Consider the following 27323-nt stretch of genomic DNA (forward strand, 5'->3'; position numbering starts at 1 on the left):
AGAGCAAGGCTGGAGGATAGCACTGCCCCTTCCACCCAGCGCTTCTTGCAGTTCTGGATTAAAAGGAATTAATTTACAAGACTATTACTTTTATTTTTATTCTCACTCTGAACTGCAAGGAACAAAATATTTTAAAAGAAAATCATGTTTATATTTTAATAAAATCTGGCTACTGAGGTTCAACATTTTTTTGGTGTAGTCCCTTCAAACAAAAGGTATGAGCAAGGCAATTCCAACTCTCTGGTGACTCTACAAGGAAGGAGAATTTCCTTTCACAAGGAAATCTCAGATAACAGACAGTGCAAATGCTCTCTTTGGAAGCTGTCAGCAAGACTGTTCTTTGGACTAATGTGTTTTTCTAGATATCTGCCTCGTGAGAAAGCATCAATCTCTGCTCCAAAATTTCTGTTGACATCAACCACAAAGTCTTAGGGGGAAAGGATAGAGGGGAAGAATTGCAAATATTGTTTCCTTAGTATAGGGTAGGATATTGCCATTATCAGACAGCTACCACTGCAGATTTCTCTCTAAGGATTGGTTGGTATTTTTCCAAAAGTTACGTATGGCTATTTTATGTCTCTTCTTAGACCAGATTTTGCCATTCACAATTTTGTGTTTACTGAAACTGTATTTTACAAGATATTTTAAGATAACTGTCTAGAACGTCTGGAATTTCAGTAAAACCAATCCAGCAATTCAATGTGAGCAATGTCTTCTCTTTAGGGCTTACTTCTGTATTGTGATATCATTGAATCAACATTTGTAAAGGAACAGATACCAAGCAGAGAAGTTGATGCCATGGATCATTTTCAAAAATGTTTTGCAATATTAAAATTATACACGCCAAGCACAGACAACAGCAGTTACAATACGTCAAAAGAATGTGATATGGCAGAAGTCAAAGACTGGAAGGCAATCCGTGTGGATCTGGTCATAACCCCCTTTGAGCAATATGCATATGCTTTGTTAGGCTGGACAGGCTCCAGGGTAAGTAACCACAGCAGGTGGTTTTTTTTTTTTGTTTGTTTTTTTTTATAAGCATCGCTAACCTATTGTTGCAATTGCAGGGCTATTCAGAATTCATGGAATTTTAAAAAATGTTCCTTCTCTCCACACATCACTTTTCATAACCAGTGATCTTAGGTTGAAGTTGATGAACTCATCACTGACATTTATGGATTTCTGTCTAAAACACTTAACATTTGTTTTCCTTGAAGCTTAGTGTTTAAATTCATGGAATGAAGAGCTATATTTTCAGTCCTTTGCATTGTCTTTTTACATGACACTAGCGTTAACAAGTGACTTCAACAGTTACTGAGTAAAGAGATGATTTGGAAAGTTTCACAGAATTATCATAAAGATTTTACAGGACATTTAACATTTGAGGAAGAAGTGCTCTTATTTGGAACTTATTTTTTTTCATAGAAAATTGAAAACAATTTGATATTTTTCATTTTGGATTAAGGAAACTATTTTGTTTCTATTTTGCGTATTGTAAAATTATTTAAAATTATAAAACATTAAAATTTACTCATTAGTTTTGAACTAAAATAAAGTGTTTTAGTGTTTTAGTTAATATTCTAATATGGAAGGAAAGTTTCAAATGATAGCTACTTTCTATAATAGAAGTTCTTGTAATAGCTTTTTTAGTGGGTATAATATAAAATAGCACAATATTTTCAAAATAAATTCTATATAATTGCAAACTCAAAACTCAAATGATTAATCTGTCTCCACACGGAACTAGTTTGTGATCTGTTCTACATGCTTGCCCTCTGATGTTCATTTTGTTAGAGAATGATTATGTGGTATAACAAAGAGTTCCTAAGCCTGTTCTGAGTGAGCTTTTTGATGTGCTAGAAGTACAAATGCACTGCCACTCTGTTCAACCCAGGTTAATTGGAAGCAGGGTGCTTTAGACCAGGCAAAATGCTGTAGCTGATGTGTTCTCCTGCTGAGCTGATGAGTTACTTCAGACACTTTTCAGTTTTGAGATAATAAAATGTGTTTACTTGGATTTTGGATCAACTGCAGAATTTGACGTTCATCTTATACAGGAAATGTTTGGCTACTTAAAAGCTCCTCTCTCTTCTCTGCAGATGGATGTCTGTTCTAAAAATGCACTTTGTCAGACCCTTTGTAGGAAAGGACTCTATCTTTCTCTACTCACTCGGTTCCTGCTACCTGTTGAGATAACTCACGTAGAGACTGTGGGAGCCCATAGTAAACTGTACATAGCCTTGCTTTCTCTTATAGTACCCAACTGTTCTCAGACTAGCCAACTGAAATGATGGACCATTGACTATCAAAGTATTGTTCTTTCAGATGATCCATCTGTTCAGACTATAGTCTTTTGGTAGAGATAATTTTCATATATTCGTTTATTATTTGGTTTGCTGTTGGGACTCTAGTATAAAGGATAACAATTTTGATTGGACAGAATTGCTCTTATCTATTGTGTTTCTTACAGCAATTTGGACGTGATTTGCGAAGATATGCTACTCATGAAAGGAAGATGATGTTGGATAACCATGCCTTATATGACAAAAGAAAGGTACTGTGTTTTTTGTTTGTTTGTTTGTTTTTCTCAGAATTAAGATACCACATTTTTATTTATTTTCAGTTTATTTTTGATATTAAGGTATCTAAAATATTTTAGCTTGAATGTCTATCTGTGAAACAGTCACATCTTCACAAGATTTAGTTTTCCTGCTACAGCCTGATTCAATCTGAACAAGTATGTCTGGAAATCTTTGGCATAGCTGAGGTAATTTCTGAAATTTAAGAATTAACACATGTGGGACACAGGTATTTGGAAGGAATTGTGCAACCTTCACAAAATGGAGAACAACTTACCTGCAAGCATTCAAAAAAGGTATTTTTTTGTCCTGTTTCAGAATGAAAGGTCATTTCTGTGTCACAGGCACAATTTCAGTGGGCATTGTACTGACATTTTGAAGGAAAAAAGCAATATTAACTGGTACCGGCTCTGAGGAAGTTTCTGTGGGTATGATACTAAATGGGGATCAGTGATCATTTTGCTTTTAAAGCTCTGCATTCAGAAGTTTGTGTGGAGTTGTTTTGCTAGGCTTGTTAGTCTTGGTTAAATGGTAGTAATTCTAGTCTAAATGCTTTTGGCTGGAAATATTCTGACCTCTGTATTTATCTGGCTTAATGTCTGTATTTGTAACAGACCATTTTAATAAGAAGCAAAATCAATATTGAAGATGCTTATTGATGTCATTATAGGAGAAGGCAAAAGTACCATGCCAATTTTTACATTAATCTATCATTTGTATTCCTTATAGAATGGAGGCTGCTTTTAACATCTCTACTTACATACCGTATTTTCTCATTGTTTGTGAGATGCAGCAGTGATCCAAGCCCTCACCCCATTACAGATGTCTCCATCTGCGCTTGTCAGGCACATATGCTAGAGAATCCTCAGTTCACATAGAAACCTAGGGAAATGATCAGACTAATGATCCATTTAGTCAAATATCCTGTCTTCAACAATTGTCAATACTAGATGCTTCAGAAGAAAATATTAAATTGCATAATAGATAAATATACAATTACATGTTCAAGGCAGAACTTTCTTCATGAACTCAGAGATGATGTCACTGCTTGTATTCATATTTTGAAAGCATTTAAATATAAAAGAAACTCAATATAACATATAAAATATTCTTATCTGCAGTTTAATATGTGTTAAATATATCATGCTGTGTAACGGATAACTGCACTAGTGAAATACAAAGCAGTTAAGAAACGTCAGTGTTATTTTTTTGTGTGTGCAGCAAAAATTGCTTACATGGGATACCAGTATGTATTATTACATACTTCTTTACCCAGAACACAGATGTATTCAGTGATGCAAAATGTCATTCTATTCATTCATGAGCAGCATCAGTCAGTATTCTTTTTTCTTTATTGTTTTTAGGCTTTATATCTGACTTATATCTGACTTACCATTCAAATCCCTCTGGGAAAGAAAATGTGAGTTCCGTGTGAATTTCAGTGGTCTAATAAGGATATTTCACAGAAAAATGATGAGTTTATCTTCACAATGCCCTCTGGGAAGAAAGGTGCTTTTGTATTCCCAAGTGAATTCTGAGGCAGAGAGAGATTTAAGGCCCTAAAAACCCAATGATGCTCCCTGTGATGCAGCATCTGGCCTCAGTTTCATTCTATTGGGTATCCGCCTCAGGATTTCGCAAAATACATAGAACTGAGTACATCCATGACATGTTTCCAAAAGCTGTCAGCTCTAACTGAGTCTCAACCATTTCTGCATGTCTGAGTCTCAAGTTATATTTCTCCACTGTGCTGCCCAAAAATGAAGAAACAGAATTAGTGGTAGGACTAAGATGCTAGATTTAGAATGTTTTTCTTACAAGAATTATCTGTCAAGGACAAAGGAAAAAAAAAAATCCAGGCCTACAGAGCAAATTTCAACTGCCTTGACCACAAAGTCCTTAATCTAGGATATCCGTATATGAATGATATGAATGAATCAAATGTTCCTTTCTGTGTGGGCTCTGTTTACTTTGGAGGTTTTTATTTTTCCCAAGCAAAACCTAAGCCTCCCTTTTCCCATTTAAATCCAGACACAGACAGTTTACATCCAAATCTTATTTCCTACTGCCAGATATAGACATACTACAATTTTTCCAACAAGAAGTCCTGACAATGTCTTGACACAGCAGAACGTTGTTCTTTTCTGTGCTGCACTCTCAGAAACAACCTAATTTTCCACAAAGAAAGAAGACCATGCCTGAGACAGATACCCATTATGAAATATGAAACAATAAACAGGAAGAGAGAAACTCCCTCCCTAAGTATTCTAATATTAAAATCAAATGTTTTATATTCATAGATTATTTTTCCCCTGCAATTTTGCATGAAGAGATGCTCATAAAGGACATTTTGAACAAAAAGACTTCCACACTGCCACCCAGTGTGTTATAAAGTCAGCAGTCTGTATAATAACAGCAAGTGTTTATAGCTGTGAAACTTGAAGTGATGACCTATAGAAGAGGAGAAGTTTGCTGTAATTATATGTCTGGGATGTGTGGCTGCCAAAGTTGATTTATTTTTAGGGTCATCAAGTCAGCAAGTCAAAGGTGATCTTAGAATCAGTGATGACAAATAATTAGTGACTTGATTCCCACTTCAGGGAATGTATACCCAAATAGTGATAAAATTTTTTAAATTTAGTTATGAAAACTAAAGAAAATCTTCCTTTTAGTAATTCAAGTGCTTTTGATTCAAAAACATTTAGTTAGGCACTTTGAAACATGTTTTTATCTGTACCTTCTCTTAAATTTAGATTGGTACATGAACATATGCATTTCTTTGTGGTACTAAATCTTACTTTCTTACAGGAAAGCTTTTAGAATGCTTAAATAAAGAATGCAACAGAACCACTGAGATAGTCTTTCATTATAAAAGGCAACATTTTCCTTGTTTGCTCTACATTCTGAAAAATAAATTGATATATTTTACTCTTCTGTATTAATAGTTATTAGCCCTTTGGCACTGGAGCTTGCACTGTGGCCTACTGCCTGAACTATGATGCTCTTTGGAGAATCCTATATTCCAGTGCTCACAGGGTAACACCAGGAGAGAACCCTGCTTGCTTTAATGGGTTTCCAGAGGGATTCTGACAGGAATAGAGAACATTAACACAGCAGTTAGGAATCAATTACATAGCTTCCAAGAGGGGAACAAAAGGAATGGATATTTCCTCCAGGGACTTATTACAAAGTTACATGATGAAATTATTCCTCAGCCTTGATTTTATTTATTTATTTAAATTTCCCAGCAGTGTGAATAACTTTCATATATTTGCAGGTTTTTGTAGATACTGTGCAGCTATCAAACTAATGTTATTTATTTATTTATTTATTTTTACCTACATCCAAAATGAAAACACATTTCATGGATTTTCTTTTGGTAGGAAAACTGAGATGCAAAAAATTGAAAATTTATGACCAATTATCTGACAGCTCTCATTTTCATAACAAGGTGAACGGGTGTTCAGATCTGTGCCTCTGTAAAATTTTATCCTAAAGTTATGCAAATCAGCATTTGTATATACCAATGAAGCATGAAGTTGCTGTGATTTACACCAGCTGGATATTAAACCTTATGATGATTCCCACAGTCAGGGAATGAAGGAATTCATTGATCAACAATCAGGAAGAAAGAGAACTTGTATATTCCAAGCATCTTATGATATTATTATTGCTGTTGCACTGATTATAAATGGCACGATGCATTTATGAAAAAGGCCAGTAAAATTCTCAGTGTAAAACTTTCCTGATTTATGAATGATCATATGGTCTGTAGGTAAAGTAGATGTCCTTTTGCTACTAAGCCATTTTGATCATAAAAGGAAATTTATTTTTCTGAGTAAACCATAAGTCAGATTGAAGTCAGTTCAGCTGAATTGAAATTGAAGCTGGAGGCCTTTCCTTTAAAAAAAATCATATTTTTTTTTAGCTGAAAACCATGGCATCACTTGTTGTCTTTATACCCCTAAGTCTTGGGCCAAGGGTTATTAAAATTTGAGCATGCCAGCTCAAAGAATTTTTGGTTAGAACATGCATTGCATCTGGATGTGATCTGGTGCAACAGAAACCAGTGCTTAAACTCTTATTTATATATTTATGTAATGTGATCGTCAGATCACTATCTGAACTGTAGTTTTTATATGCATATATATATATTACAGTTTGCTACATACTGAGATTTGAAAGACATTTCCTTGCAATGATTAAAAAATTGTGATGTATTATGTCAGTCATTAGCAAGTTTTGACAGTATCCTGACAGCATTTTAATTGGGTAAAATGGAGAGAGATCCTAGAGGATCAAACTAAGGAAGATACAGCTATAAGATCTGTTTTATTTCTAAACACTTAAGCTGAATATCATCTGCTTTCATGACTGTGTAATAAACGTATGACTTACTGTCACATACAATGTTTACTTATTTTTACAGTGATTTTTACAGCAGCTGGCAGGTCACAGGCTTTCTGTTCTCGAAGGAGTAGCTGTCCTTGAAGTATGAGTGTTTCTTCACTTTTATAGTTTCAGCAATAGGATTCAGGAATGGCAAACTTTATTGATTGCTTCTTTACCAACCTCAGGTGATGTTAGCTACAGTATTTTTGTCATGCAGAGGGGTGCTGAGGAGAGTGTCTAAAGCTAGGCTTTATGATATGGGATTTTCGCACTCTTCAATATGGTCAAGACTTAATGTGTTATTGGAATGACTGTTCTCCCATTAAATTGCTCTTGTCTTGGAGTCTGTGCTTTTCTTCAAAAAGAATATTCATTAAGGAAAAACTTCGTTATTCTCTGGAGTATGAAATGCTACCACTCTGCTTTTAAACTTAGCATCATCTTTAGCTTTGAAGTTTGTTCCACCAAATATATACTATTTTGTAATCTGGTCATTACCTCCATACCTCTTCTCTATGATTAATCTCATCCAAGTCTCCATTTCTCCTTAATTTCACTCCATATCATCCACTTCTGTAGATTCCAGTGCTATCAAATTTCCTGTATTTACTATTAATACCATTGATAATTCCAGGGAATGGTGGTAAAATGGTGGCTACAAATTTGAGATGTTTTCCTTGCCCCTATATTAGAAGAACGTGACAGACTTTTGTGAGTTACCTAGAGAGCTGCTGTAGCTCTGGAAGATGTAAGTTACATCTTCTTGATGAATTCAAAATCAACTTTTACATATAGCTAAGATTCCATACTGTAAGCAGTAAACTGAAATGAAAATTCAAAAATAATCATCATCAACATTTTTTGTTGTTGTTTGTTTTTTAAGCTTTTTTTTTTTTTTTTTTTTTTTTAAACTTGTGTTATTCTGACACTTGCTGATAGCTGTGGTGTTGCTGAAAACCCTTTTTGTCAGTTGTTACTGTTAAAATTCCATAGGAACATAAATATGTTGGATTCTTTTTTTTCCCTGTCTCTTTGCCCTTGGATGTTATCTGAAGTTGCAGCTTGCAATTATGAATTTACTATTCATAAATAGTAACATATGTTGATCCTGTTATTCCTCGTGGCTCATCCATTTGAAGATCAAATTCAGATGCCCAATCTTTGTTATATACAGCTAGACTGCAATAAATCTACAGCTATTTGCTGGTCTTTCTGCTCCCTTTGCTTTTCTATGTGTAGTCACCAGTTAGAAAAGTTCCTCCAGCTTCCAAAAAACTCGGCTCACACAGTTGTTTCGATACAATGCCTGTATTTGATGTGTCTGTGTTGATGACTGTGAAGACAGTTGTTCCACAAACTTCAGTTCCTTTTGAGGAAAGGCAGCATAGATAATCTTTAGCATTTGAAGGAAAGGTTGCATGAATAGGCTGAAAATGATGTGGTGTTTTATCAGTTTGAATTTCCAGGGCTGTACACTGTCCAAAGCCTGAACTTGGAAATGCCTTAAATGCACAGCCAAGCCAATCTGAAAAGTATGTGTGAAATTTTTTGTACCTATTGCTGGTATTTTGGCTCAGATGCAGATGTACAGTAAGGATAAGTAGTTAAACACTGTGACAAAAACTGGTTCAGTTTAATGAAAGAGTTTGATCAATCAGTATTTTGCTCTTTCCCTCTAACTATGAGAAAGAGCAAATGTTTAATGAAGGATTTTGGTCATTCCAAATTTGCTTTTTCTCTTAATCAGAGGGTAAATCAAAATGTTGACACTTTCTGCAAAGGGAATCTCAGCTTTGAAAATAGTCCAAACCTCCAAATATCAGACAGATTTTGGGGCCACAAGCTCTGAGGCACTCACCTTTGCTGGTTGCTCCAGGTTCTTGGACCCTGGCTCTGATGTAATTAAAATGACTTTTTTTGAACTCAGGCTCCCAGTACCCTGTCAGGTAGGTTGTTGAGAAGATGGGAAAACTGCCAGGACATCAAATAGACTTAAAAGTGACTGGCAAGTTATATTCTACTGGATTATTGTGGTGTTTTTTTTTTGTTTGTTTGTTTTTTTTTTTTTTTTTTTTTTTTTTTTAATTTATTTTTATTTTTTCCAGAGGAATGTTTTGATGATTACACCATTTTTGTGGAACACATTCCAATTCTTATTCAGCTGAAACCACATATCTTGTTTCTCTACAGAAATAGGTGTAAGGATGCCCCAAACTTCCAAAGTGCAGAATATACTTCTGAAAGATATACTGTGCTATGCAAAGCCCAGCCCAACCACTTTTATTATGGATAAATTTAAGTTTTAAGAAATGTAAAATTGCTCAACCTTTCTTTTACTATTACTTCCTAACTAAGTTCCTTTATCTAAATTACTTGAAAAGTAATACTATTACCAAATAGTTAAGAAGCCATTATCAGAAAATAAGGTACTTTGGGGTTGTTTTTGCATTTTAATGGGAACTATTGCTTGTAGCTACAGTAAAGAAAGATGTCTAGAACTTTTCAATTATTCACACAGTTTCAGTTGTGGTGGGATTCTTTATTGCTTTTTCCTTTCTTTCAAAGTATATGAGTTGTTCTTGATGTCATTTCCTGTTCAATAGTTACTAACAGCCAAAGAGCCTGGCAGAAGTTTTTTGCACTCAGCATCTGAGCTGTAGTCATTTCCTATTTCATAAGAGAAGAATCTGGGTAAAACAGGAACTAGTTTCAACTGGTTCATGCAAGAAGTTCTGAATGATGTATTTTTCCAAAACAGTATCTTTTGAGTATGTCAGTGAGCATGGGGAAATTGGTCTGAGTCAGAGGCATGCTAAGAAGCCATTGCGGGTACTTCTCTCTGTATATGCTTCATGGTCAGAGATTTCTAGGGATGTCATGTAGAACTTGACTTTTTAAGAAAAAGGTTCCTTAAGGTTCCTAGGGCATAATAGATTGATTAAATTATTAGCATATGAAAGCTATATTGCACTAACTTGTAGGTTGCTTGATTTTTGTAAGCGGAGAGTCACAAGCTCAGCGTTATTTTGAAGAGTCATTGGGGCAGAAAGCAGTTATTAGTTTTATGTCCTATGAAAATTTAAGACAGGAAATACCCGGCTTAATGTTTTCTATTGTTAAAGAAATATTCTAGAAAGTACGATACTGGATATAACTGCTCTGAATGGTGAATATCACAAGATAATGGGATCCAGCTTTGCAAAACATCAAGTGCTGTGCAGCTACAATGACAAACAGTAAAACTCTGTGCTCCCCAAATTTTTAAAGAGAATGTTTGATTTTCCTTAGGAAACTGGTACAAACACAAAAGGGGAAATTTATCATGGGATTTCTTACTTCCAGACTGTGAAGATCACATGTATGCAATAGTTATCATTGGTATTGCAGTCTTCAATCATTTGCCTGCAGAAAGTGTTCCTATTTAGGGAAATCCTTAATTAAGTCTTCAAGCATGGCTTGCCCTGGCTTTCCTTGCACATATCTGTAGAGCCAAATGAAGGTGAGACTGCAGCCCAATAATAATGGTTACAAGGAAAACTATCACCATATAGAAGTTGCAACAGTAGAGGATGGAAATAGTTTCCATCCTTGAGGAAGCCAGACTGATTGCAGATGTCTGGCCTGTTGCCTGTGCTTCCTACATTTTTATAAACAGTTATCCTAATACAAAGACAGTTTGTTTTTTTGAGCATTGATTCTTTTCTGTGACTATCCTATACATACAACTGGGAAGAAGATCTGACTATGATTTTATAACTTTAATTTAATTACATAGACATAATATTTACATGTGTTTAACACTTCAACAGTCATAGTCTCAAAATCAGTTTTCTTGTGTCATTTGAGTGTTTACTCCGCACTATCACTGAAAGAAGGTTCCTGCAGAAGTTTACTAGCACAGTTAAAGAGACATTTTTAGGATTCTTTAAAAATTGGATGTTATAGTCTTATTTTGGCAGATGCTGCTCTAAAATTATGAAGTTATAACAGTGAGAGAGCCTTGAGAACATCACAATGAATTAAACATGCTGCAGCTGCAGAGTTTGCTTTAGATGTCTGCAATAATGACTATTAAAGCTAAAGTAAACTTAGAGATCCAAATTTTATAATATTGATTTCCAATGTGATCAGTTGTTCACATAATTATTGCTACAATTAAATACTGAGTCATTGTAAACAGATGTACATACATTTATGTTACAGTTCTTCTGTCTCTCTGAGGAAAAGTGGCAATTGCATATGTGGTTTGGGGGATATGTTCTTTTTGCACCTGCTCTATTTTTAAAAATTAAGAATTAAAATAACGAACTTTTTTACCCTCTGGAAAAATTAAAAATGATTATGCATTTTCTTCCAAAGTATGCTTCTACCCAGTGTTTTTAGCAGTTGAAATGTTTCATGTATAGCATATGATAGCTCACTTTTACAAAGTGAGCATGTAATTTTTGTACATATTTAGCAAAGTTTAAACTCCTTGTAATAACAAATTGTACATTCAACACGGATAAATGTACCTGTGCTTCCTTTACTTGGTGGGTTTTCTGAACCAGTGAAACCAGGATTGCTAATGAAATGAGAGATGTGTAAACAGGTACAGATTCAAAACATTTTGACTATACTTTCTTATTTTAAATTCTAGGACAGTGCAGAGCCAACCATTTTCAAGTGTTTTAATTCAGTTATTAAATCAGAATGCTTGGGTAAATTGTAGATTATGGAGCAGGTAGCATAACCTCAAATTTCCTCTTAAAAGAAAAACAAATCAGAAATCCCAGAAGAATCTGGGAAGACAGGAAGCTAGAAAAGGAAAGAGATGGGGTCAACGAGGAAAATGGGATATGGGAAAATGTAGTGGGAGTGAGAAGAGGAGTCTGGACAAACAGATCAGAAATGAGAGTTCCCAGAAAAGGGGAAAGAAGATGGTATATTTGATTATCAGCAATCGTTATGGAAAAGAGCCCGGGTTGGTTTATAAAGCTGAGCTGAAAAGAGGCACAAAAAAGAATCTTTAGGCTGTGTGAAAGTTTGATGGAGTAACAACAAAATAAAAATCATCAGGCTCTAACTTGGCAACAAGAAATGGGTATTCAATTGGCTCAAATAAACTGAGTAAACTCTCATTTTTATTCTGGATATGGCATGAGTAGAACCTGAAGTTATATTAGAGATCTGAGGGGAGAGACCAAGGCTATAACTTAGTATGGGGAAGTAGGGAAAAGATGGAGCTGGAACAGGTACATATTGGAGAAACTCAGCTTGCAGAGAAAAGATAAGTTGATCCCAGGTTAATCTGCAGCACAAGATTTTTTCAATGCTGTCCGCATCTGTTAGTTCTGTGGCACAGCATATTTCCTGCCTAGTGAAAGATGTATGTTACAGGAATTGAATGAATCAATATTTCTTTGGAGAAAAAAAATCTCCATGTATACACTGAGGAAAACTGAACTACAGTTGCAATCAAACAAAATTAAAATGCAATCAACCACATTCCAGAATTTCTCAAACTGCAGGTCTCAGGATTTCTCAAATCTCAAGATTTTTGTGATCTCAATAATATTCTTTTGAAATAGTTTGTAATAATCCTATATGAATTACATTCAACTGCATTTCATAAAATCTAGGATTCTGTGCATTTTTTCGTGTTTCATTTATTCATATGAAGCTTTATAAAGACAAATATGGTAAGACAAGAGCATTTGACGAGGTAAAGCTACTATAAATATCATAGTCTTAAAGCAAAAAAGAAGTATAGTTAAGGCAGAAGAGTAAATAATTCCTGCTAATCATTTTAATCACTTTGTGATAATATGCAGGTCATCAGAGAACTACATGAGGCAATAAGAACAGTGTTCCTCTTATTTGCAAGGAAGCTCCAGTTTTGGGTACAACAGTGTGCTATTTAACATGTTAAAATTTTTTGACTGGATTGTAAGACAGCAGGTTCCAAGTTTTTTTCCCTTTGTGAAAATGTATTCTTGTAGTCTGGATGGTCATATATAGTAGTCTTTATTTATTGTGGAATGTTTTTAATTAATTAAATTGTAATGGGAGAATGGATGCTTAACTACGTAGTGTCTTGCAACAGAGTAATAATGTGCCTGTCATTTTAAACAGAGAATAATTCCATTTTATGCACACCATAGACTTGTCAAATAACATGGTCATAAACTTTGTCAAATAAAGAAGTGGTCATTCAGTTAAGTCAACAGATAATGTTTTTAAATATCTTATTTTTTAGCGTCAGTTCTTCAGCACTAGTCTTTTTGGTTCTTCTTCATCAAAGCTACTCAGTGTCACCCCTTTGCATGTAGAAAGCCTGAAGACATGTCACTCTGTATTATGAAATAATTAACTGTATAAATGTCTAAGATGTACTAATATTAGCCTGATTAATTCCCCCCCTCCTTTTTTTTTTTTTCCTCAGTACATCTACTTGGTATTGTTCAGAAATTTAATTTGAATAAATCTATAACTAGAGCAAATCTACAACTGAACAGTTTTAAGAGAAATATTCAAGTATGATATTTCTGATTAAAAACACAGGATATGTCCAGTGGTAAAATAAAATGATAACTTATAATTCTGGCTTCCATTACATTCAAACATTATTCATGCCCAGAATTATTAGAATAAATTCCACTGCACTATTTTGCATCAATACTATTACACAAGATTTTGCTGGAGGGTATTGAATAAATGTAATTCTTGTAATAGTGCTTTTTTTTTTTTTTTTTTTCAATCATGGATTGTTATAATGCCATTTCAAGGGGTCTTTTTTGTTTTCTTTCTTCCCCTCTCTGATTATTTATCATCTTATTTGTAGCTGGATTAGAAACAGATTAGTTTTTATTTTAAAGCAGGCATGGTGATTACTACAGAAAACACCAGTGAAACATGAAAATTACATTTGGAGATAATATAATATCAGAGGGACAGGTTATTTACTATTGAAAAACATTATGATTTCATCAAAGGCAAAGTTCACAGTGTCTACACATTATTGTGGAATATTATCGAACTTTGTGAAACACTTCACATTTCCAGCACAATTAGTACTTCAACTTCTATGCTGTATAATTATCATGAAATTGTTTTTACTGTTGAGAGTCCCATTCATTATTTGTAGCAAAAATATTTAGAAAAATATCTAATTATGGGCAAAGCAAAAAATCACCAACACCTTGTTTTAAAAAGAAACCTCTCTCTTGAAGAAAATAAAAAAAAAAAAGAATAGAAAAAGAAAAAAGAAAACTCAGAGAAAAACATGTAAGGAAAATCACTTCACAGTTGTTAGTTGCATTGCTTAGGAGAGTACTGGTAGGTAGGTACTTAATATTACACTAAACAACAAAATGTAAAAACTTTTGTTAACCATAATGATGTTAAATATTATTGAGAGTTAAGAATACCAATGGGTATTCTTCAGGGCTTGATTCTTTCACATTTGATTTATCAAATAGTATCTTATTTTGAGAATATTGTCTTACTGACTACTAACGAAGTAAGTTATTGTCCCTCTCAGGTCAGCTTGAGATATATATTAGTGTAAACATCAGGACAAGGAAGAAGTTTTAATTTTTCCATGTTACTTTCTGACAAGAGTTCATACTACACAAGATAGCCATTGAATACAATGACTTGAAACCTCTTACCAAATGACATAATTTATTTATTTATTTATTTATTTTGAAATTGCTTTACTTAGATATTATTATTATTATTATTATTATTATTATTATTATTATTTTTTTTTTTTTTTTTTTTTTTTTGCCTTCCTCTCTTCCCCCCCTTCTTTCTCTGTGAGGAAAATCATTTAGCTGGCTGTGAATGTTACTGATTACAGTGATTCTTGCCACCACTTTGCCCTAATGAGTCAGCTAATGATTTCAGAGAAGTAGCCACCATTTTACAGATTGATGTTGCATTGTATTCCCATACTTTCATTGTAGATTGAAGGTACTCAACTTCGTATTGCTTGGTATACTGCAGGAATTTATGGATCTGCTGTAACACTTTCTCTACTGTTGCTTTTCATAATTCTGGGTCTCTAATTGGTGTAAAACTGTAAAGCTATTCGCTGCACTGAAGCTCAAAGTGGATTTTTTTTTTCACCAGAGATGGAAATCTGTTCCTTTCTACTGCTATGGAGTTTTCATTTATTTTCTCACAAGTTTCTTTAGACCATTCAGAGCTATTAGCTGGCTTGGTTAATGCACAAGCTCTGTGTGCAAGAAATCACTCCAGCAAGCAATTGCTTTTTCAAGGGGGAAAGCAGGATTGCATAGGGAATAACTTTTTGTGAGTTAACACTTTTTGTGAGTTAACACATTTTGAATGGAAAGTGATGGAAATACTGTAAGTCTGCAACATGCTTCCTCGTGTTTCCCACAGCTCCTATATTTGCTGAGTTACTTTGCAGGCACCACCTGCACCTTCCCCTTAGAAATACCCTCTCAGAAATACACTAAAATAAAACAAAAACAGGTTAATGGTTTTATACCAAGTCTGCTACGGGGCTTTCATAAGACCTGAAGAAAATTATCTGGACTATTATTTTTCCCCCATTTTCTCTTTCTATTACTTTCTATTCTAGGTCCCCTTTCATTCTTGCTTTTTGGCTGGCTGGTGGTTGGAGTAAATTTGTTGTGCTGTTCTGTAAATTTGTATGGATTAAACTACTCTGAGTCAGTGAGATTAAAGATATTAGAGTTTGCATCTATGTGAAGACAAAAAAGAAAACAAACAAACAAAAAAACCCAAGCCAATAAATGTCTGGACTAAAATTACAAGGTGTGTACCAAAATTCGACTGAACTATTTTTTTCACTCTTTCCTTCAGTTTTACCTCCCTGACTTCTTGTATGTGTTGTACCTGTCTTCTATATGAAAGTGTCAAACTGTGGAAGCTCATTGGCATGTCTGGTAATGTAAGACATTTTAACGCCACAGGTATCATTACAAGGTCATGTCAAGTCAGTCATTCAGTAACTCCTTCATTCTGTATTTTTTTGTATTTGTCTTTTGTTAGTCTGATATCCCCCCTTTTGCCCTTCACTCCTCCTTTATTTTTTGTTACTTTTTGAAAAAATGCTGCTAGGTTTTCTGTATTTGTGTTTCCAAGATAAACCTCATTGAAGTTGATGGGGAGCAAGAATATAATTGATGCAAAATGTTTATTTTGGGTCTTGTAATAACTTAATTGTCAGTAAAAAGAATATCCAACTAGTTGTGCCATGGAGTGAGTTAGGATAATTTTTCATTAGTCAGCCTGTGTAATCTAATTGCCTCTCTTCTGAATGACCTTTCTGAGAGGAGAGAAGATGCAAGTGCATAGCTGAATCATACATTCTCCTTGTCCTCTCTTCTCTCAAGCTTTCCTGACTTGGTTGCTTTGACAATGCTGCTTGTCTTCTGCTTGTCACATCCAAGACTTCCCAGACATCTGCATTCAGTGTATTCAGTGGTTGGCTCTAGAACTCATATTTTTTGTTTGAAATATATACTTTCCTTGCCAGTGGTTGACTTTTCTGTGAACTTTGAATTTTTTTCACGTCTGCCATTCATTGTGAGTTAATGCAGATATTCAGGCTAGGAATGCAGGGGAAGGCTTCCCAGGTGCAAAGCAGCAGTAAGATTACATAATTTCCAAAAGCTTGTCTGCAAAGCTTCACCAGAAACCCATGTGGCTCACTGCATGCCACATGAAAAAGCCTCTAACATGGGACTGTAATTTTGGATGAAGAATTTACAGGAGAGCAGTGTAATGTGTGTGCATTTTGTGGACACATGATTTTACAAATATTTTTGATGGAAAGACCAGGCTCTGTCATTAGCTGAATGGCACAGCTCTGGCAAGCTGTGTTGCGTTTTAGGTCGGTATAATACGAAAGTCAGAAAATAATGAAATTTATACCTGTGTTGTGAGGTACACATTGTAAAATGTTGATTTATTAAGACTAGCATCTTTCTAAAAGTTTCTGCAGTTCTGCAGTACTTGTGCAAACAGTGATGATGCACAAACACTTTTTCTAGCAAAAGTGGTCCAGTGACATAGAACAGATAAGGTAAAACTAAGGTCAGGTAAACATATGAGAACATTACTCCTGTTAATCACGTGGAAAATATTTGCTTGGATGGGTTAATTATGTTTCTGCCTTCACAATTTTTTTCCCCTGTAAACTCATTTTATTCATTTTATTAACTTCTCACAGTCCAGCCTTTGTTTCCTCTGACCTGCTGTCAGTTGAGTGTTTGGCAGAGACAGACACCAACCTGACAGCATGTGGTTTGAAAAAACTGAAGCCTTTGTATGACGGGAACTGGTGACTAAAATTGGGCTCCTACATCCCAAAGTGCTTAAGCAGGAAAGAGCACAATTCTGTGGAAAATACATAGATTTACTTAAACAGTAATATATTTCAATGTAGTCGTATAAAGAAATGTGGAAGTCTTTTTATTTAATTTTATTTAAATTTAAAATCAGTGGAAGGCTTGATTTGTCGTGTCATGGAACGACCTGTAACCTTATTTCCTCTTTATAAGATGACTTGTGAAATGGCTGTTGTAGCTCTTTGATACAGCATAGAGGCTACGCTGGACGGACAGATGTAATTAGAGTTGTTTAGCAGAATAATAGTGTTGTAGTTGTTCTTCCCACCTAATGGGATTGTTGACATGCCCAACTATTTTTTTTTTCTTTTTGAACAAGGTCTTATGCTACACACAGACTGTGCTTTTATTCAAATAGCAGCACTGCTTTCATGCAAGAATTGTTATACATTCCTTTACAGCCATCTGTATTTTTTTTTACAGGCTACAAATATTATTTGAGCAAGAAGGATCTGAGAAAAAGGGAATGTGAGCAATTTAATAGCTTTGCACCTTTAAGCTCTCAGCATACTGAGAGCTTAAGTTGCATGTCTTCAGTGTTCAGTGTGTGCTGCTCCACTGAATGCAGTGGCCTATGGTATCTAGAGAATTGGTTTCACATCTTGGAAGACATTGCAAGCAATGTAACTAACATAACCTAGCATAACCATTAGATCCAAATAATTATTTATGTGTATACATATATATACACACATATATATACACATTTAACTGACTTGACATAACTGATGACATATGAAGAGAAGCCCAGCATTAAAATGACAAATATATTTGTAAGAGAAATATAAGGTGCATAGTATAATTTCTTCTATAGTGTTTTATGCTATCATTCATCTATAATTGATGTTACCCCACAAAAATATTTTTAGAAAGGACTCTGTCCAAGCACAATGAAGAGTTAAGTTCCAGCTTTTCAAATGACAGTCTATCCTCTTCTTTTCTGTTGTTCATTTATCATTGTCATACTTACTGCTGCTGTAACCATTCCAGACACGTAAAACAATGGGGGTTTAGCCTGCTTGGTATTTATCATTCTGCATACCGAAAACATTATGAAGTTTAAAATCATCAAACTGACATTATATCTTCACTTAAATAATTTTAAAAAGGAAAGCAAATATTAAAGTAATTAAATTGACATGGACACAAGTTAGTCAAAGCAGACCATACAAAAGTTAGTGAAAGCAGACCAAATTTAAATGAGGAAATTACTAGCTAACCTACTGAAGAGTTTTCCATTTTATAGCATGCAATGTTACCAGGATACAAAGGAAAGGTTAGAATAAATGCATAAGTTATTGAAATTCCCAAATGCTTACCTAGAAGCAGCTGCATCAAACAGTTTTGTAATTTGTTAACAATATATTGTTGGTAATATTCTGTCCCCCTCACTCCTCCATCCCCTCATTTTATTTGGTGAAAAAGAATGTAAGAAGTCCCAACAGACTATAATGATCATTGCCCCTTGAGGTCTTTTGCTCTGGAGGGGGTTTGCATCTTACACAATGTCATAGTTTTCCAAAGGATAATGAAATCCACTGGAGAATGACTGCATTCTTTCTGAATTGCAGTTGTATGGCAACCAAAATCAGCACTATGAAAAAAGAGCAGAGAAAATGGGACATAAAATAATACATTTTAAAAATGGTCTTTGAAAGGGCGTGATTTTGCTATGACTTATTCAAGAATAAATGCTCAATGTAGAAAGTAGAGTTGGGCCAGTAACGAACTAGGAAATTTCATACCTTAGCTTCTCAGCTAATACCAAGGATGATAAGGATTTAAATAGAGAAACAAATCAATGAAATTTCTGCCAACTGTCTCATCTTCAGGACTGAGGTTTGCACACATACATACTGTATACATACCAACCTAAAGTACTTTGCTTTCCAGAGGATTCTGCTGGTTCAGAAGCATTGATTATCATCTCATCAGTGATACTGCCTGCATGATCTTAATGTTTTTTATTTTGAGGTACTTGCATTCAAACTAACTTCCTAAGTTTATCTTGAGATGGGGAAAATTGTAATAAAATGCCACAGTAACAAGCTGAAGGTTATTTATAGTATTAGTTATAATACATGATTTGGTATTTTGCAATATACTATTACTACCAAGGTTTTTGGTAGTAAATAGTAGGATATCAGTCTACTTGGAATGTGATTAAATGTGTGTTTGCCAAGAAGAATGAGTTAATATTGATGCAGAGCATGAGTAGATCTGTTTTCAGAGATGTATGCAAAGCTGGTAGAGAAACAGTTTCTGTGTTTCCTGATGAAGCAATCTCAGCGGAGCATTGTTTCGTTAAGTGCAGTGTCAGGAGGTTGCTGTCATTGCAGCATTTTTTCTTCCTGACCAAACAGTGGAAAAAAGACAGATGAGTACTGTAGAGCTGGATGTGTATTGGGTGTATAAGCAGTAGAGTTTAATTTCAACAACATAAAGGAATTATCCAGGTTGACTGAAAGTACAGGTTGCTCAATAAAAGATAACTGCATATCCAGTGGCCTAAATTTTCACGTCCCTTGTGCTTCTCATGAAAATCAAGAATTTCTGCATGTTAATTTCAGTAATCTCTGATTTCTTGGGATATCTTTTCTTCTTTGTGGTTACTGGATAAATTGCTAACCATATTTTAAAGTTTCCAATCTTGGTGTGTAGAGTCAAACTACCTAGGCTGAGCTACTCAAAAAGTAGGTTAGACACATGGAGGTACTCTGAAAATGGACAAGAAAAATGGTTTGCAGGTACCTTCTGGTGCTTTCAGCTTTTCTGATTATTTAAGTAACATATATGCAAAATCAGTAGAATTGGTATTTGGCCCCCAAAAGGAACAAGTACTGTTGGCATATGCTGAGCTATATAACTAAAACTAGACTTCTACTTCATTGGTTAATGGTTTTATTTTGTGGCTTTGTTAGGTGTGAGTTGAAACCAAGTGACAATAATAGTGTAACATCTATCTGAACTTTGACAGTGCTAGTTAAGAAATCACCAAGTAGTGCTAACTCTGTGCCTTCTCTCTCTTCTTCTCTGTCATCAAAAGTAGCATTGATCATTAATACCGAAATGAAAGTAAGAGGTAGCAGTTCACACAAGAAAGCACTTCGATGGCAGCTGTTTTACATTAGGTGTTGTTAATAGTCATGTTTGCAACTGCAAATGTAATATTTACATCCATTGAAATAACAGCAGTGATTAAATGGGATAAGAGCAGAATGATACCAGCTGCTCCAGAACATCATATTTTTTTGTAAGCTTGACTGATGTTGATTGAGCATGCCCTGGATCTGTGGAATGCCAGTAAGAAGCTGAAAAGAAATCCCCAAACAACAACAAACCCCAATAGCTGGGCAAGCAGTTCATTAGTAACATCTCTTGAGCAAAAAGAAAAGAAAAAAGAAGAAAGAACAGTACTGAATACACTAATCAAATTTTCATCATTGTATAAGCTCTGCATAGATTGACAAAGAGGGAAAATAATAGGTTATGATTAACATTAATAACACTTACATTGCTAAAGCAGTTGGCAGATATCAACTAGAGATTCATTTAGAAACATGGCTTGTAGCTACTGAGAATGGTATTCAGCATCAGATACTTTGTATTAGAAATTTTCCCTGTCAAGCAAATGAAATGAATTTTGCTTGCAGAAAAACAAGAAGTGACAGAACAAAAGAAATGGGATGCAATTTGGGGTCCCAGAGATATGAAGAGCTTCTATTAAAGAGTATCAAAGTATCTGTAACATCTGTCTACAAGAGTAAGATCTTTTTTTTTCTCATTTTACTTTCCCCCCCCCCCCCCCCCCCCCCCCAGTAATTTATATGTATGGCTTGCCCTCTCTTGTTCACATTTAGAATTAAACAAAACAAAACAAAACAACAACCAAAAAAAAAACCAAACCAACAAACATAACAACAGCAACAAATCCTAACATCCTGTCCTCGCAAAGTCAAGCTCTAGGGAAGAAATATTTCTGGTACTGTTACCTGACGGGTAGTTTTCAATCTTTTCTTTCATTTTCTTTTACTCTGTGTTCTATCATTTTTTCTAGTCCTCTCCAGATGAAAAAAGGATCTACATTCTCCTAATTATTGTTTTTTGTATCTGACTTTTATTCCAGAACCTGACGTTTGAATTTCTTAGAAAAAAACATTGTCTATGCTTTGTAAGCAATCTTTCCTATTACAGACACAACTTTGAACTGTCAGTTCATTATGTATATGTGATTATTTTTTTCAGCTTTTCATGCTCCATCAAGTTTCTGTAGTTGTGGGCACTGTTCCAGAGTCTAAATATTCATATGCTGAGAATTCCATGCTCGAATAATACTTTAGAAAATAGGAAACTGGTTTTACACTAGAGGTAAAAGACAAAAACATTTGTCCTAATTAGTTTTTTAAAAAAATCTCGAAATAATGGGCAAAATTATTCCCTCAAATTTCTGATACAGTGTGTTTGCATATGAAAATTATCTTATGTAAATAGAATTCATTACAGGAAAGTGAAAACAACTTCATATACCTTGTTAAGTACTTTTACTGTGCATTGTTGTAACAGATCTAATCCATATGGAATGTTTTATTGCCTGAAATCAATGCCTTTGTAGAAGAGCTTAGTAGAATATCTACTTAACTCGTTGGTAAAGATATTTTTTATTTTTATTTTTTCAATGGGTTTGGTTGTGTTTTTGTGTGCAAACCCTAGCCCTAAAGTTTTCATGTGTGCAATTGAAATGTGTGGAATATGAATGCCAAAGATTTAGCGACATAAACAAGTAGCTTCTGAACATTGCAAGGAACTATTTGTTGTACTTTGTGTATTTATATGGGACAGGACAGAAAATGATGCAATTTTAAAAGTTGCTGATTTTTGTAATATATTTTTTATTAGTAACACAGAATACTTATTATTTCTTGTTGCCATCATTACCATTGACTCTAAGTATTTGTCTGTTAAGATTGTTTTTGTCTAATTGAAGATAAACTCTCTGAAATTAAAATAATGAAAATGTTCCATATTTATTCATTGAATAGCAATTATTTGATAAGAAAGATAAATGGATTCAAGACAATATTAGCCAGAACAATTCTTAAATATCTACTTTGCTGGTTGGGAACTCGGAATGAGCAAATCAGAGCCTCATATTCTGTCCTTTCTGTCCTCCCAAACTCAAAGGAACACCAAAGGCCTCTGACTCAATTCACTCAGGAGCATCTAATCTCTACTATTCAATTTAGTGTTTGTAACCTTTCTAGCACAGTTAAACTGACTTTCATTCTACTTTGTGGCATTGAAAAATAGCTGTTAGGAAAGCTGGCAGCTTGACTACTCTGGCTGTCCAAGCTGAACAATGTCAGAGAAAGATGGGGCTTTGCTGTAGATAGAGTTAGATTTAGAACTTCAAATTTCAGATACTCCTATGATGAAATGGGAACAGTTTTCTGGTTTAGTTGAAACCCTGATAAAGTTTGAGTTTACAAACTGAGTTTTGAGAAAATTAAAGTTACATTTTACTTTGGATGTTCAATTCTTCATTATGCCTTGGCAAAACCATGGCTGCTGATGGGAGTGAGAGATGGATCAGGCACTGGAAAGAAGTGAACTGATGGTTAATAACAATAAGTCACTGAGTTCCAACTAGTGAGATAAATTTTACTGATGATGCACAGGCATGTTTTAGGGGCAGCATGAAGTTCACACAGACTCAGTGGTTTTGTTTACTCTTTCTGGCTCATCATTTAGTGACTTGCTGCCAGAGTGATGTAACCCCATTTACTAGAACCATTTGAGCCTGACCCTTCAGCCAATTGTTCACCTATCATATTATGTATTTGTCTAGTTGTATGCTGGACATTTTGTCCAGAAGGATACTGTGAGGAACAGTATCAAAAGCTCTGAAATCCAAAAGGATTACATCAATAGGCTTCCCTTGGTCAACTATGTGCTTAACATTCTCATGAGAGGGCAGTTGAAAGGGAGAGAACAGGCAGTAACCAGAAGTAAGATTTATGTATTTCAGTAACCAGCTTGCCTGATGCTTTCTGAGGCCCTTGTGTTGCATGATCACTATGGGAGATCAGGGAATGAAAGAGGGTGTGGAGGAGAGAACACAGAGGGTAAACTTGGAAATCTCTGGTGCCAGTTGTTCCACCATATTGTGAGACTGCTCCAATGTAGTTGTGGACTCATCCTTACCCACTGCCACGGGTATGCTGGACAGCATAGCCTTCCTGGAGGCAGTGGTTAGCATCTGAGAAAGCAAAGACACTGGCACAGATTTTTCTAAATTTTAGTATAATCAGAGATTTTCCTAAGAGGAATTCATTAATGGGTAGTTTTCCACTCAGCTTTGCCTCTTTCACAGTAGAAATTTTAGATTGTAAAACCCTAGCCCTAAAGTTTTTCATGGTGGTGGAGTTTGAGACTGTTCAGAGCTTAACATCGATTGAGACTTAAGAACAGAAGATTCAAGAATTGCTGAAATATTAAGTATTCTTTTTCAATGGAATGAGTTTGTTCTTGCTTCCAAACAGTGAGGTTTGCCCTGCTTTAACATTCATCTACCTTAGCAGTTTTGTAATTAATATTGTACTTCAGTGTGTCAAGGAATGCATAAAGCTATGTATATTACTCTATCGGTCTTCTTAAGAAAGATAGAGTTAGTGGGCTGTTCCTGTGCAAAATACTCTCCTGTGATGTCAGAAGAGATCTGAAAAAATAATTAAATAAAAATAGAATTTTACTGTAAATTATTCATTAAGAGTGTGCATTTGAAAACCCAGTTGCAGCTGATTTTCAGCTAATTTTCATCTTGCTTTTCCAGACAGATTTTTTTTTTCTTTTTCAGAAAAGTCTTCTGTAAATATTAGAAACTTGGAAGGCATTAACACTTTGAATATTTGGTTATGCATAGTTAGTGAATCAGCCTGAATGCACTTATAGAGAACATTACTATATTAATTTATAATATAACTGATTATTTTTTTTTTAAGAAAGTCAAGTTACTGACCCTTGCTGAAGGGAAATGTAGGTTTTATTCGAGTTCTAACACTTGCACACAGAGATTTGAAAAAACATATCAAAACAAAGAGTTGTAAACTAATCATTAGAATTGAAGGCATCAAGAAGCATTAGAATTATTTTCTAACTTGCTTTCACACTGCAAGGTCACCCCTGAACAAAGTGATGAAGATAATGTATTTTGTAGGGAATATAATGGGTAGAGTTGTCAAAAATTAACTCCTTTTAAACAGTGAAAACATCAATTGAAATTTACTTCTAACAATTTTATTTATTTATTTATTTATTTTTATTTATTTATTTTTTTAATTATTTCACAGAGGATCTTTCTCAAAGCTGGAAGTGAGGAAGAAATCTTTGCACATCTTGGCTTGGATTATCTCGAACCATGGGAAAGGAATGCTTAAAATGATTTGCTAGTGTCCATTCATCGGTTGACAGTGATGGTCTTTCTGCCTATCTTGCAGTCTGATTTAGATATATATATTACATGTCTCTAACAGAAAACTTTTAAAAATATTAGTTAGAAGTCCTTATGTATGCTTACGTTCCTAGAAAAGAACAGATTAAGTTCTTCAGAGTCCTTTCCAGTCTTTCCAGTTTAATCTTTGATTTTTCTTCATAGGATGACAAAGAGGAGGTAGAGCTTGTGGATTTATTTATTTTTTTTTCAAATGAAAACTTCTAACTGGTGAGATTTTTGCTTGTAACAGAAACTTCAATAATAATAATGCTTTTTAAAATATTGTCAGCTATGACAATACCTAAATAATACAAAACATTTCAGCTGAGTCCAAAAATCACTGAAGTACACGCTTAGCTTTAGCTGAATTTCTTAAGTATTTTGCTGCATTCATATACAGTTTTTCTACAGTATATAAAGGCCAAAGTCCTAGGTGGAAATTAGTCTGGCAGTCTGAGGCTTCAGCTATAATATTTATCTAGTTGCATCACCACTCTATAAAAACTATAATCAAGCTGAGAATTCAGCTTAGACAATATTACACAGGAAGAGATTTTGGAAAGGAAAAGTGGAATAACTCAGTAGCAATCTTCAATGGTGAGGAAAAATACTATAAATTTGGAGTACTAATTTGGACTTCAGAAGATCCAGGACGTGATGTGATGATCCTTGATCAGGAATTTGAATTGTAACCTATATGACACCAATTGCTTTAATTGTCAGACTGGTGGCTGCTGTGGTGTGAAAGCTTTTATTTATCTGTACTCATTTTTTATAACTTGAAATTTATTTTTTGTCAGTAGCTATATATGCACTGGAATGAGAAGTTTACCTGAGCTCTTGGCTGCTCTAAACTGTTATTCCATCGTTTTGGTCAGAAATTCATTTTGTATGTGAGACACTTTCTAATGAAAGTGATCCTTTGAGATGTTTTGTTTTCAGTAAATTCTCAGTGGCTCTTGTGATTGTTATGGATTTGGAATACATTTATCCTTTAATGAACAAGGGTATTTAGTAGTTTAATATGTGAAGTTACTTACTGACAATTCCTTTGTCAAATTTAGAATAAAGGTGATTGAGAGCACCATGACTGGTCAAAATTTTTTCTTAATTAATACTGAACTTTTTTTCCACCCGCTAAGGCTGATTTCACATCTTGGCATGACAAAACCATTCACAACAAGTCTTACTGACAGTAACGGTGTCCCCTATTCAAACAATGACAATGTCCCATGGCAGCATAGATGTCAAGGTTCTACATGTGCATAAAATATACCAAGACTTAATATTATAGTGCTTAATTACAAGATGAATGACTTAAAGTGCAAGTGTCAAAGCTATTGCTGGTAATTAAAAAACATCTTCTAAGAAGCTGCCTCCTCAAGAGATGTTTTGTTAGTATAGTAGACAGTATTAACAAAAGTTCCTATGTGCAGTTTTATATGCAACATATTTCTGGTTGTTAAAATAGGTAGTAGCTGTGTTTTTCTGTGAAATGTATTCATTTTCATGGCTGGAATTAGAACCATAAAAACACTTTGAATATATCAGTGCTTATTCAGTTCTATATATTTGATGCCCAGTTCTTTTAGGGTACAGTTTATTCATCACACTCTCCATCTCTACTACTGTATTCATGAACAATGCTCTCCTTCAGTTTAATACAGGTATTCGTCAAGGTAAAATGTTACAGAATCAGGCCCAGAAGTGACTGTAGGAAAATGAAAACTATTTCTTAAAAAAGCATCTTTTTTTTTTTTTATACAATGATCTCATGCTATTCAATAAACACAACCATATCACAGGTCATTGGGAGATTTCTCAAGCTTTAGCAAACAACATGAAATAAAAGATGAATAGGAATGGTCTGCTGCAAGAAATTAATGCTATGCCGTGAATCCATTCTATAACTTGAGATAATCTGCATTATATGGTACAATTTAAATTCTGTAATTTAAAGCCATGATATTTGTCATTATTATGATGTCTTTAGTAGAGTTGTAGGAATTTATTTATTTTTTTTCAGATATAGTTATGTGACAGAAAAAGTATGCTGACCTTGTTTACAGGTCCCATTCAACTGAGGAATGGATTTTTAAAAGGACTGCATTGTAAACCATTCTAAAACCTAAAATGGGGAAGTAGAAAAATGTGATAACAGCATGAAATTTTATTCTTGACTGTACCAATAAAACCATCCCTTTAAAGTGTAGTTTTGCTAACTGAGCTGAAAATACAATGCCACTTTCTGAATTGCTCTAACTAGAAAGCACTGGCTTCACTTCCTTCTTTATCATACTGACATATGAAACACCTTCTGTGTTTTGCATCAGGATGCCGACACTTAAGTAGCAATGAAATTTTTCAGTCCTAGTGAAGAGAATAAAAGCTACACTACCTTATCTACATATACTTTTTACTTGACCAACATTTATCATAAATTATACATTCCAGTTGTGCTGTTTCTGCATACCT

The 27323-nt window shown here is 34.5% G+C and overlaps 1 protein-coding gene across 5 annotated transcripts in view; it reads left to right on the plus strand.

The window, feature by feature from the left end:
- The window catches only part of DNTT (DNA nucleotidylexotransferase), a gene marked incomplete at its 5' end in the record, with an annotated part of 166410 nt that extends 140478 nt beyond the window's left edge, over positions 1–25932 (plus strand). For all 5 annotated transcript variants that reach the window (XM_084526575.1, XM_084526574.1, XM_084526576.1 and 2 more), the window contains 3 exons: positions 724–987; positions 2471–2554; positions 24706–25932. In XM_084526575.1, the coding sequence (XP_084382701.1) occupies positions 724–987; positions 2471–2554; positions 24706–24792 (435 nt within the window). In that variant the 3' untranslated portion in view covers positions 24793–25932. The remainder of the gene's footprint in view (positions 1–723; positions 988–2470; positions 2555–24705) is intronic.
- Between the last annotated feature and the right edge of the window lie 1391 nt (positions 25933–27323).

The sequence above is a fragment of the Aythya ferina genome (genome assembly GCF_964211825.1).
Source record: "Aythya ferina genome assembly, chromosome: 7".
Classification (NCBI taxonomy): domain Eukaryota; kingdom Metazoa; phylum Chordata; class Aves; order Anseriformes; family Anatidae; genus Aythya; species Aythya ferina.